The sequence below is a fragment of the Cheilinus undulatus genome, linkage group 15 (assembly GCF_018320785.1).
Source record: "Cheilinus undulatus linkage group 15, ASM1832078v1, whole genome shotgun sequence".
In the NCBI taxonomy this organism is placed as follows: domain Eukaryota; kingdom Metazoa; phylum Chordata; class Actinopteri; order Labriformes; family Labridae; genus Cheilinus; species Cheilinus undulatus.
In genome coordinates this window covers 41,664,702-41,677,450 of record NC_054879.1, presented here as the reverse complement: position 1 = coordinate 41,677,450, position 12,749 = coordinate 41,664,702, and the positions used below count along the sequence as shown (strand labels likewise).

General features: G+C 40.7%; 1 protein-coding gene across 2 annotated transcripts in view; it reads right to left on the bottom strand.

Moving 5' to 3' along the window:
* Positions 1-12,749, bottom strand: part of zmp:0000001200 (dedicator of cytokinesis protein 9) — a 130,809-nt gene that overhangs the window by 27,679 nt on the left and 90,381 nt on the right. For both annotated transcript variants that reach the window (XM_041807469.1, XM_041807470.1), the window contains exons 9-24: positions 10,706-10,758; positions 9,975-10,049; positions 9,754-9,894; positions 8,393-8,605; positions 8,059-8,181; positions 7,533-7,615; positions 6,263-6,385; positions 5,064-5,143; positions 4,783-4,970; positions 4,600-4,665; positions 4,430-4,522; positions 4,213-4,336; positions 4,000-4,118; positions 3,810-3,896; positions 3,574-3,663; positions 111-226 (exon numbers count right to left, since the gene is read on the bottom strand). In XM_041807469.1, coding sequence (XP_041663403.1) covers positions 111-226; positions 3,574-3,663; positions 3,810-3,896; positions 4,000-4,118; positions 4,213-4,336; positions 4,430-4,522; positions 4,600-4,665; positions 4,783-4,970; positions 5,064-5,143; positions 6,263-6,385; positions 7,533-7,615; positions 8,059-8,181; positions 8,393-8,605; positions 9,754-9,894; positions 9,975-10,049; positions 10,706-10,758 — 1,774 coding nt within the window. The remainder of the gene's footprint in view (positions 1-110; positions 227-3,573; positions 3,664-3,809; positions 3,897-3,999; positions 4,119-4,212; positions 4,337-4,429; positions 4,523-4,599; positions 4,666-4,782; positions 4,971-5,063; positions 5,144-6,262; positions 6,386-7,532; positions 7,616-8,058; positions 8,182-8,392; positions 8,606-9,753; positions 9,895-9,974; positions 10,050-10,705; positions 10,759-12,749) is intronic.

Sequence of the window (12,749 nt, the reverse complement as noted above, 5' to 3'; positions counted from 1 at the left end):
TTACTGAGCCAGTTTTAATTTGTGTCAAAATGATCATTAATTTCCTTTCTGTAACTTAAACGTCTCTAATTGTAAACCATGAAGTCAAAGACATTCTTGAGAAAACTTGCCTTGTTACATTGACAGCCACGTCCTCCTGGGTGGCACTGGTTAGCACCCTGAACAGCTGATTCAGGATGGTGGGCAGAAACTTGATCATGACATGACTCTCCATGGCATGCAGACTCTGAAATGAGATAAAATGCACAAAAAGGATATTATCTTCTTTTAGGACTCAATTAAAAAGCACAGAAGGCGTAGAGTGTGAAACAACAACAGTAAGACATGAGTGAGCAGCTGTGAGAGAATCACCGACATGTCATGCTCCAGCTAAACATGTCAGACTGTAGGTGCTGCTGCTTCATTGTCCATGTGCAGGAAACCAGCTCATGCTCTGCCAAGTCATTTGGTGAGCTGCCAGGCTGCATGGCTGACCTGCTGTTTGACCCTCGAGCTATTGTTCATGTTCACTGCTGTGTTTATATTACAACCCAAGAGATGTATCGTTTTGCATGCCAGTGTGCACCAGGGGAAGATTAAACTGAGGTTCCCATGGACAAGAATAAGAAAGCGAGGGATGGGGACAAGTCATGGCTGAGCCACCAGTTTCATAGATTAAAAACACTAAAGTATGGGTAGCTATCTGGTAGTTTATATACCGTAGTAATGGCTGCATCTATGCAGGTAGGAAATGACCTTGTATAAATGGTCCAGGAGGCTGTGCTGTCTGAAAGCTCCAACACATTCAGCTCCAGCCAAGTCTGATTTTCTGCAATGTCATCATGAGCATGAGCTATGGTGAGGTTGTAGGTTAATGTATGGAAGTTAAACAGTCAGTGAAGGGTCACTGTGATATGGAAATACTTGATAGTACTAGAAGAATTGTACAAACCAATAGCTGAGTTAATCTAAAAGATAACATGCCTTTTATGAAGACCAAAGGGCTACACAGTTTTGTTATTAGATGTAAACAACATAATGTAAAAGTAAAAACAAAAGCAAAAGGTACGTACACTTTATGGAAAAAAGTATTTGGCCACAACTAATATTTTTTAATTCAGGTGCTTCAGTCAGACTTGTTGCTAAAGGTGTATAAAATCAAACACCTAGCCATGCAGTCACCATTTGCAAACATCTGTGATACAAAATGGGTCTGTCTGAAGAGCACATTGGCTTCAAGTGTGCTACTATGATGGACGCCACCTTTGAAATAAGATGGTTTGTAAAATTTTAACCCTGCTGGATATTCCAAACTCAACTATGAGTGATACTATCAGAAGGTGGAAGAGTTTAGGAGCAACAGCAACTCAGCCACCAAGTGGGAGACCTACAGAGAGGGACTGCGAAGGTGCATGGTGTGTAAAAGCGCCGACTCTGCTGATCCCATAGCTGAGAAGTTTCAAGCTTCCATTGGAATTAATGTATGCACAAAAATGAAGAGTTAGGAGCTCAGTAGAATGAGTTTCCATGCATGCTTGAGGATGCTCCAAAGGTTCTCAATAGGGTTGAGGTCAGAGGAGGATGGTGCCACACCATGAGATTCTCTCCTTTATGCCCATAGCAGCCAATGACACAGAGGGATTCTTTGCAGCATGAGATGGTGCATGTCATGCATGAAGATAATTTTGCTATGGAAGGCATGGTTCTTCTTTTTGTACCATGGTAGAAAGAGGTCAGTCAGAAGCTCTGTATACTTTGCCGAGGTCATTTTCACACCTTCAGGGATCCTACCAGCTCCCTCCCCATGATCCTGCCCAAAACATCCCTCCGCCACCTCCTTGCTGATGTCACAGCCTTGTTGGGACATGGTGGCCATCCACCAACCATCCACTACTCCATCCATCTGGACCATCCAGGGTTGCACGGCACTCATCAGTAAACAAGACTGTTTGAAAATGAGTCTTCATGTGAGCATTGGTTAGGGGTGGCCGAACAGTAGGTTTATGCATGACTGCAAGCCTCTGGAGGATCCTACACCTTGAGGTTCGTGGGACTCCAGAGGAACCGGCAGCTTTAAATACCTGTTTGCTGCTTTGTAATGGTATTTTAGCAGCTGCTGTCTTAATCTGATGAGTTTGTCTGGCAGAAACCTTCCTCGTTATGCCTTTATCTGCATGAACCCATCTGTGCTCTGAATCAGCCACAAATTTCTTCACAGTACGATGATCATGCTTAAGTTTTCATGAAATATCTCATGTTTTCATACTTTGTCCAAGGCATTGCACTATTTGATGCTTTTGGGAGCAGAGAGATCCTTTTTCTTTCCCATATTGCTTGAAACCTGTGGCCTGCTTAATAATGTGGAATATCCTTCTTAAGTAGTTTTCCTTTAATTGGGCTCACCTGGCAAACTAATTATCACAGGTGTCTGAGATTGATTTCAGTCATCCAAAGAGCCCTGAGACACAATACCATCCATGAGTTTCATTGAAAAACAAAAAAAATTGAATGTTTATGATTCTAAAATCCAATTTGCATAATAATTTGGAATGCGGTGTAGTGCTGGTGACAGGTCAAAAACTTGTATCTCCATAATCACCATTTTCACATAATGAAAAAATGCTGTATTTCTCTATTAATTTAACACTGAATTTTCATAGGCAGCACCTTTTACACACTTTGTATTGTTTTTGGTTTTTTTTTACTTATTTTTTATTGGATTTTGTCTTTAGCAGTTACAGTGTCAGGGCATATTAAAGTCCACCTCATCCATCAATCCTTCTCATATCAATGTCCTTTTTGTCCAGTGAAAGTGGTGGTGTCCTCTTCTGTCTTCCTGAAATCAGTACATTTTTCCCACTTTTCCACAAATTGTGTTTCCTGTAATCTTAATTTGTGCGTAAGCTTCTCCATTACAAATATTTCCTCGACAGTGCACACCCACTGCTCCCCAGTCGGTGGTTCTGCTTTATACCACAATCTGGTGATTACTTTCTTGCTTGCAGACAACAGTATTTTAACAAGGTACTCATGTTTCCTGTTTAGCATAACATGTGATAAATTTCCCAAATACAATATCTTAAATGTTTTGGGTATCTCATATCCTACTATTTTTTGCAAACTTTGCCATATTTCATTCCAATACCCTTTTAATTTTGGGCATGACCAGAATATGCGTGTATGGTCTGCATCAACGTATTCACATGATCTCCAGCACAGTTGTTGTGTAGATACCAATTTATTCCACTTTGTATTGTTTTAAGATGGGTTTAAACCCACAGACAGATGTAAACTGAGACCAATAGCAGTGCTATGCTTCCTTTGTGGCAGCATTTTGGGGAAGGCCCCTTTCTATTCCAACATGACTGTGCCCCATTGTACAAAGCAAAGACTATAAAAACATGGTTTGATGAAACATGACTGGTTCCCACAGTCCCAAACACTCCAAAATCTTTTGGAAAACCTTCCATATCAAAGTAAATTTGTTTGAATTCAACATAATTTCAGCCCCTGTTAGTGTAATGGTCAGTCGGTCAAATACTTTTGGCCATATAAGGATTTTCTCTAAGTGCTCAACTGTTTCCTTAGTTTTACCTTTAGGTATTTGACCAGATCTCCTCCAGATGTCTGGGGTGCAGGCTCAATGCTCTGACAGTGATGAAAGAAATTGTGCAAATGTTGATCCTATGGGAGGAAAAGACAAAAGTTTGAAAACTGAATTTGGTGTAATAACCTGAGTTGTAATAAAATACATCACAAGTTTAGATGTGAGGAGAAAAGAAAGGATGAATCAGGAGTAACACTACAATGTCAGCTGATTTAAAACTAACCTGAGTGTAGACAGTGGACACGAGATGAGAGGACACCTTAAATATAGGTTTCCCTCCATCTACCCATTTGACTTCAGGACCTGAATGCTGTGGGACAGAAAAGCATATTGTTAAACTCATAAATAAATCAAACCTGCTGTTGTTTTTTTTAATATAATCCTAAATTTAGGTTACTGTCTTTGCATTCTACCTTGCTTGCACCCTCCTGACAGCTGAGGTATCCAGCAGGCAGATTAGCGGCCACAGGGATCTGGGTCTCGTTCATGATCACGCGGCCATCCTTCAGCAGTGGAAGCCAGGCGAAACCCACTGACACAGGACACAGAGGGAAAGAGTCCAGTCAGCATGCACAGATGTTTTTACTGTTAATCTGGAAACCACATAAAATGCTGTATTGTGTTACCTTGAGTCTCAACCACGTCTCTCTTCTTGGTGCTGGCCTTGCTGTTGCTCTCACAGCTGACGTGGTAGAAGGTGAAGAGCAGATGATGCTTTTCATGGAGCTGAGTCGGCAGCTCAATCTTAAACTGAGGAAAGCAGAATATTGATAAATTATTGATTAAACCCTTCTAATTGGAAAATCTTTCCTATTTTAACATAGCTGGAGCAGTTTCTGTTACCTCATCGTAGAATTCAGGGTTGTGCTGGTGATGTAAAACTGCAGTAAAGGCATTTTTGGTAAACAAAGGTCCTCCAGGTCGACCATATATGCACTGAAGAAGGAAAGCAAGAGTCAGTATTTTTCTGTGAAAGAGGGGGAGGCATCCTTTAGGGACATATTTGAGTTTACCTTCAGTGAAACAGCATCTTCATCATCTGAGTCCTTGAACTCAATGCAGACAGCTATGTTTCTCGCCTAAGAACAAACAAAACCAGAGATATTGGCTGTGTTAGCAAGAAAATCGCTCATAATTCTTCTCTAAAGTGTCAGTTTTCTTGCATAATAGCTGTGCACAATGAAAGCTTTCAACACCTTTGCGAAAGACTTTTGGTTGTCGTATTTCAAGTGCTTGGGGTAGACGTAGAGGTGATTGTTGTAGATGGTGAAAGGCTGAGAACATTTGGCGATGCACGGCACAAACTCCTCCACTTCAAAGAAGATGTTGGTCTTCTCGCTGACATCAAACTGCTTCACAGGAATGTAGGATGAGGTAACACAATCTGCATACAGAAACAGGAGGGAGAGAGAACAAATAAACAGCCTGCAGACAACGTGACCGATCATTAAAGCTGGAACGAGTCCGGAGGTCTTACTCGTCAAGTCTGGAGCTACATTGTCAATGGTAACGTCTAGGTTTCCAAGGATTACAGGCAGCTTGGCCATCTTCTCTGGCCTGAGGAAAGGAAAATAAACTTCAGTTAAGCCTTTGCTATCATCTCCCAAAGTCTAGAGTGAGAGAAGATGAATAGAATATATACAATCATGGCACATGCACAGATGTGAGCAAACATCTTATGTTCAACAGTAAGACCTATAGGCACATGTTTTTCTTCCCAGAGCATCTAGAGCAATGGTTCTTAACCCTGGTCAACCAAAGAGCCAGAGTGTTGGAAACTACCTTTTGAAGCGCCCATTTTCAACCTTAATCTTAAGTCATGTAGACTATTATTTGGTGTAGATAGCTAGTTAAAGCATTACATTTTTATCCTCATTGTAACTCTGTTGGATGACGGTTTTGTTCATTTTACAAAAAAAGCATTATTCTCAATTCATTTCATCCTGCTTGCTTGTTAAAATACCAGCTAATCTATGTGCAATAATAATAAATTTAAAAAATCAGTTAAATATGGCTAATATCAACATAATAGAAAATCATGAAATTTAGAGACAAAATACTTAAGATGGGTAAAGTTTTTTTTTTTTTAATAATTCATTTTATTAATCTATTTTCATCATTGAATACCATTGAGATTACTGAAAACTTATCTTGAATTAATAAAATAAAAGTTAAATACATTTTAGTGTGTTGGATGGAGTTGACAAAAACCCAGATATGACAGGCAAAACATTTATTTTGGGAAAATGTAAAAAAAAAAAAAGGTTTTTTCACACAACTGTCAGTTTAGACCTCAAGCTACAAAAAGATCCACTTTTCCAAATTACTCAAGTTAAAAAACGTCAAACTTGGAACGCAGTTTGTCTCTTTTTTCAAGAATTGATTATTGTTATCGCTCATATTCTCTCTTGCTCAGATATGATGGAAACATAAAGAGAAAAAAGATTGATGGTTAGATTTGACATTTAAAGCCTACTGTAAGTGTGGGAATCAAACTGATTAATGTGACTTGCAATGGATCATTTATGAAGTCATAATTTCCTTTTTTAAGGTTTTCTCAGGGGGTTATATTTCCAAGTTAGACTTAAAAGAGCCACAAGAGTCATGCATTGAGTATCACTGAGCTAGAGCATTTAGTATATAACAGGAAACTAATACAGAAAATGCCTTACTTACTTTCTGAAATCAGCCAGCAGTTTGAGCATATCATCGTTGGATAGCTTGTTGCTGTCTTGTCTGTATAGAGCTGAGAAACGAGCACTTTTGTCAAGTGTCCCTGAAGCATCTTTGAACAAAGGCCTGCAAAAAGGACAAGACAAGACATACACAATTATTCTGTGTTTCAACAAGAAATCACTTGGCTAAAAATATGATTTTGAGAGTAATGACTTTTAAAAGTCTTTTTTAAAGTCTTTCTCATTATTTAAAGCTACCATAAGGAGTTTTCTGCTGACCATGGCACAAACAAAAAATGTCTCTTTATGACCTATCAGAGCAAATAAGACCATCATCAGCATAAAGGTTGACTTTTCTATGTAGTTTTGTATGTCTGAAGCTAGGAATGTGATGTGAAGTGATTGCCAGAGTAATTCCACACTGTGGGAACAGCTTTAGTTTACATTTACCAAGGCAAAGACATCAAAGAGAATAGGGATAGAAAATGCTACTTAAGTCAGGAAAGAGATTAGTCAAACCAAGTTGGAATTTATTTCTCAGAGATCAGCAGCACATTTTAGATGAAAGACGACAAAACTAGCAAAAAAAGCTACATTACCAATTACAATAGTCCATTATCAAAGAATTTTCTGAACTATAATGTCACAATGATATTAGGAAAAGAGCTTAAATGCACAAAGTCCAGCATCGAGTATAGAGTCAAGTGCTGCCAACCAAACCTGGGGACGGGGCTAACTCCCTACATGACATCATGAGGGGAAATCTGAGAATGGCTTGTTTCAGCACACATTTTCTGAAGGGGGAGAAACGGGGGGTGGGGGGTGGGGATTTTCTGGTACTGGAGGTGATATTGGACAGCCCAGGGGCAAATTGTTTGAAAAGCCTGAAAAAGTGATTTTTGAATAATATGTCCCCTTTAAAAAAGAAAACAAACACAACTACAGACCTATTTCAAACTGACTATTTTAGGAAAAATTACAAAAAGGTTGTATATAAACAACTGGAGACTTTTCTAATATAAAAAACTAACTTATGTTTTTTTGCCACTGTAATGCACTTTGACTTGATTTTTTTCCACTAGTTGGACTTTAAATATGATAAAAAATTTACAGTGTTCAGACACTAAAACTACATAACTACATTTATTTACCATATTATCACAATAGAGAGAATTCTAACCCTTACTAGCTCATACAGTGGAGAGACAACATGTTGATATACAGACTGAACAAGCTGTTAAAGTCTTTATCATGAACACAGATAAGATTACCTTGCTGCCCAGGCAAAAGGCATCCTGTATTGGCCTAACCGGCTGCACGCCCACTTGGCATTTTTCAGGACCTTCTGCGCCACCTGGTGGAAAACAGAAACACAGTCTGATCCGAGCTCCATCTCTTCTGACACATAAGTTGTTTCAGACTCTGCAGCTCTGTAACTTATTCAGGATGCTTCCAGGGGCTCAGATACAAACAGGGAAGTCTTGATAACAAACCCAACTCACAATCAAAAAGAGCAGGTTTTCAGTGTAGTTGGCACATGCACACAAAAAACATATTTCAAGTGTTTTTTGAATCACATTTCTGCCCACCACAGGTCCCTTCAGAGCGCACAACTACACTGGTACAGCCAAAGTCAATGCTTCTGTTGAGACTCAGTGCAACAGGTCAGCACTTAAAACAAGGATGATTATCAGTGTATAATGTGGAATAATTTTTAGGAATCTGCTGAGTGCAGGGAAACATGCTGCCTCTCTGTGAAGACGATAGCGGAGTGAGTTCACGGATGGGTTTAAGCACCTTGGTGGAGTCTGAACTCTTCATGTACGCCTCGGCACAGTGGTTGATTCCTCCCTGAAGCACCTTCTCTATTCGGGCCACCAGGAAGATATCAGGGTGGGGACAAGTGACCGAGAAAACACCCTGTGAAGGCAAGGAAAATGTTAGAATATCAGAAAATAAATTTGACATATAAACTGTCATTTTTTCCTTTATTTAGTGCGCATGATCATTATACCTGTGTTAGATCATGTTGTTAGCATTGGTATGCTGATCAATCCCCATAGCATGCTCTTTACTCCTGCTTTTTCTAACATTTACTATTATAATATCTGTTCTAATTTGAGTTACTTACCAGTTTTGGATACTGCATGTTCACCTCTGGCACCCCATGGACCAACCGTTGTGCCTCAGTGTGGGCGTCCCCTCCCCCATTCATATACTGGCTGCTGTTTTTGGACACCATGGCCCGTACAGACGGGTGGTTTAAATCCACGTGAAAGTCAGAGGCGATCTTTCTGCCGTTCTGAATGTCAAACAGTGACAGGGTGACAAAAAAAGGTTCCACCTGTAGAAAGGAAAAGGTAAATGTTTTGGTATTAGAGGACACAAGGCTGAAGCTTATTTAGACGAGGGCTGAACGATTTTAGAAAATAATCTAATTGAGACCCCCCCCCCCCCCAATATTGCGGTTTGATATGTGATTATTCCTTAACTTTCTTTAATCCTGAACAAGGGTTAAAAAATTCTTTAAAAATATTGCATCCTGATGATTTTGACCTGTGTTGCCATTTGGATATGAATTGTTGCATTGAAGGGTTTTTGTCATTCTCATATTTAAGAAAAAAAGGGCAAAAATTAAGAAGGTAGGCTTTTTTGTTGACTATTCTAAAAGAATTGCACTTGGATATTTGCAAGGTATGTCATGCATTACATCTCTGCTGCAAAAAAAAAAAAAAAAAAAAAACTAAAGCTGGTATTTTAACACAAATTTCAGGTCAAAGAAAGACTGTACCTTTTGCAATTTGAAAATTGCAGCAGGCCATATTGCAGTTTAATCTAATTTTCAATTAATTAATTAGACTCTTGCATTTTCCCCCAGTTCAGTCAGGACTACTTAGTCAAGAAACACACACAGTTGCAGTTATCTTACTTTGATGCCATTATGCATTTACTGCTATTATTTTTATTTGGCAGTGGGGCTGATCAGGGATCCCTCTGATCTTCCACAAGTCTTTGCGGATAGCATCAAGCAGGAACGGCAGGAAAAAAGCATGCAACTTCCCTGCATGCCAAACCAAAAGTTGCCCATGGCTGTTTTAGACTTTGAATTTACCCGTCTTGGTAATGCCATTAAAATTTCAGTGGGAGGCGCTGGTTTAACACCCTTACATCACTGCTCATCCTGTGTGTGTGTGTGTGCGTGTGTGTGTGTGTGATCAGTGTCTCTGTGTAGACACAGTCTTGACATGTTGACACTTTAATAGACAGTTTCTGTCGGGGGCGACAGCAGGACATCAGAGTCCATTATAAAGATTTTTCCCCATTACTGAGCCTGTAGCTTGGTTGCTATGCAACAGGACTCATTCAGAGGCTCCAATAATGAGGCGAGTCCATCCGGCTGCTCTAACAAGTCTCCTCATCCGTTTTATTAATCCTGGTAATGATAGTTCTGTTATTTGGGGTCTGCTGAGGTCAGAAAAACATCGCTCTTACATTTGTTGTCGGTCCTTCCTCGTTCTCGGCCACACAGCTCTGAAGGTTGAAGGAGAGGTCATTGCAGTTCACCAGGACACGTTTACCAAACTTCTCCTCAAACTGTTTCACGTCCGGCTCGATTCCTGAGAAGTCGAGTTTCTAAAGACAGTACAAAGAACGATATTATATTTAAGGCTGGATCTTACTGCCACATGGGAATAAGTGGAGCTCAATGTTACCTGTGTGTCAGGGTCCAGAGTAAACAGCTTCAGCCTCGTCTCACTCCTCATCCTCGACTCAATATCTCTTGCACTCTGGGAGAAGGAAGGCATTTCCTGAATCAATTTAAACCACAAACTATCTGACACACAAGAAGCATGGTTCCAGAGATTTTCACTCAGCAGTTTTTTAATATTGAGAACATTTTTGGTCCTTGGCAAACATCAGGAATTAAACTTCATAGTTGACAGGCCGATGGACTGACAGGATCAGGTCTAAGAGGCAGGTGGCACAGTCAGGCCATCAGCAGAAATGATGTTATTACAGGATACTACAGCTGCTTTTGCAGCCCATATTTCATTAGCAAGTAAATACATTTGAAACAAATGTGTTTATATCATAAAAACCTTGAAAACTCTTGATATATAGGTGTCAAAACAGACACTCCCAGGGTTCCAGTGCTAGAAGTTTTGTTTCATGCATTTTTAAAGGACCAATATTTGATTTGCAGTTCGCTTCTACTGCGATGAATCAGGTAGAGAAACACCACACAGTGGACAACGTTCAAGAATTTTTAGTTTATCACACGAATGAATGAGTGAGAAATTAGCTGTTTAACTAGAACGCTTAAATCAAGATATGTTTGTGGTTTAAGAGGCCCTCCTTCTCACCACTTCAGCAAAGTGGAAAGATTTAAAACTCTGATGATGCTCAGAATATTCGTGTGCCAAACTGAAGAAGCAGGACCTACCTGAAAGCTGTCCATACTGCCAGAGGAACTGTCTGACTTAGCAAGATCATCATCTAGAGGGAAACAGAGAGGAAAAATCACTGGATGCAAGCCAAAGCTTGTAAGAGCTCCTTGATCTCTCACTGAGATGTGAATTTTTGATAAACAGTAATTTAACAGTACAGGATGGAGATGGAGAAACCTTAAAGATGTATTTTAAGAACGCTCCACGTTTTTCACACACAGAGAGTGATTAATAAGAGCTGAGAGGAGATTAGTGGAGTGTTTTTGTGCAGAGGCATTCAGCTTCTTTCCTGCATGGCTAAGCCTCCTGTGAGACAGGAGGTGAGTATTAAAAGCCTGGGTGGTCTGGTATCACATCTCCACTCACTACTTTACTACCAGGGAGGAGGAAAGCCATGAGGAGTGAGTGGAGGTTTGCATGAATGAAGAGTGTCTCATAATAAAAACATCCTCAGGTGCCTGTAGTACCCCAGAATAAATAACCTGAAAATATGAGAGGATTTACTGCATGGTTGATTGTTATTTTGGATTTGCTGACTGAGGCCATTTTTCTTTTAACTCAGTTTAACATCATTATTATTGCACTTTTTATAAAGCAAGTTCGGTGATTAAGATTGTTTAAGGTTTAACGGTTCCGAAGATTATCATTTTGTCCATAAAGTGAAAAAACTTTGTTCTTAGATTTTAGATTTTTTTCCTCAAAAAAAATCATATATGACTACTTGTATCTTATAGGGTGGTTAAATGTCTGCTCTGTCAGTCCACATCTGCCAGCTCTGGTCTTTGGAGGGAATTCTTCTGGTGCAATTTGATGAGATACTTCATAACTCCTAAAATAAAATGTAAATGGACAGCTGGCGTTAGAAGAAGTCTATGTTGGTGGGAATGTGGAAGACAGCTTGCAGACCATTTTAACATATTCTGGAAATGCTCAGTTATTCAGCCACACTAGAAGGAGGAAATCCAAGCGATCAGAGACATCGCTGGAATTGAGGTTGATTGTGCATATCAGTTTATCTTGGGAACACTGCAGCTCACTTTTTCAGTGCTACGTGGGAAGGACTGTGGTTCCTGGAAGGTCAAAGCATGCTGCTAAGCTAACCCAGGGAGCATAATTTAAGCAGAGCCTTCACTGCAAAGCAGTTGCAGGGTAAGACTTGATGGCAAAACTGAACTAGGCATGAGACTGAGGTGTGAGGCTGCAAGGGCGATGCAGAGCGATGCAGAGGGCAGGGTTTGTGGCCTGTGTGAGAGGGTAGAGAAGGTCCACCTCTTCACAAGTAATGTCCGTCCAGCTTACAGGGCCATACAGAGCCTTAAGCCAGCTGCATCATCTCCCTGTTGCTCTGATGTAAAGGCACCTGATGGCAAGATCCCGACAGAGAAGTCAGATATCAAGGAACGATGGTCTGGCTATTTTGAGGAGTTGTATTGGGCAGATCTTCCCAGCCGTGAGCTCAGCTGCAGCCGCAGTGAGTGTAGAGCCACTTGTAAGTTTTGATCCACCAGCTGTTGAGGAGCCTTGACGGGCAGGTAACAAGCTGAAGGACAGGAAAGCACCAGGTGTATGCCGGATCAAGGCTGAGATGCTCAAGCTCCTTCCTGTGGTTACATGCTTTCATCTGCTCCGTATGGAGAACAGGCATCATCCCTCCTGACTAGAGGAAGGGCATTGTTGCTCCTATCTGGAAAGGTAGGGGTGATGTGTGAGGGTGCAGCAACTACTGGGGTATTACATTTCTCTCAGCTCCAGGAAGGGTCTTTGCACTGATACTTCTGAACAGGATCTGTGATTTGCTGCTCCAACACCAGCGGGCTAAACAGTCGGCCTTTAGAGGTCTATAGACGGCATCCTGCCACGAAGCGCTTTTGGAATTCAATAGAGGGTTCCAGCAGCCTACGTTAGCCTCCAGAAGGCATTTGACTCAGTGAGTAGAGATGCCCTCCAGAGGATTCTGGAGCACCATGGCATCCCACGTTCCCTAATCCAGAACTGTGGAGTGTCGTTTGGCGGTGTCCAGATCACTGACCCCACGGTGTC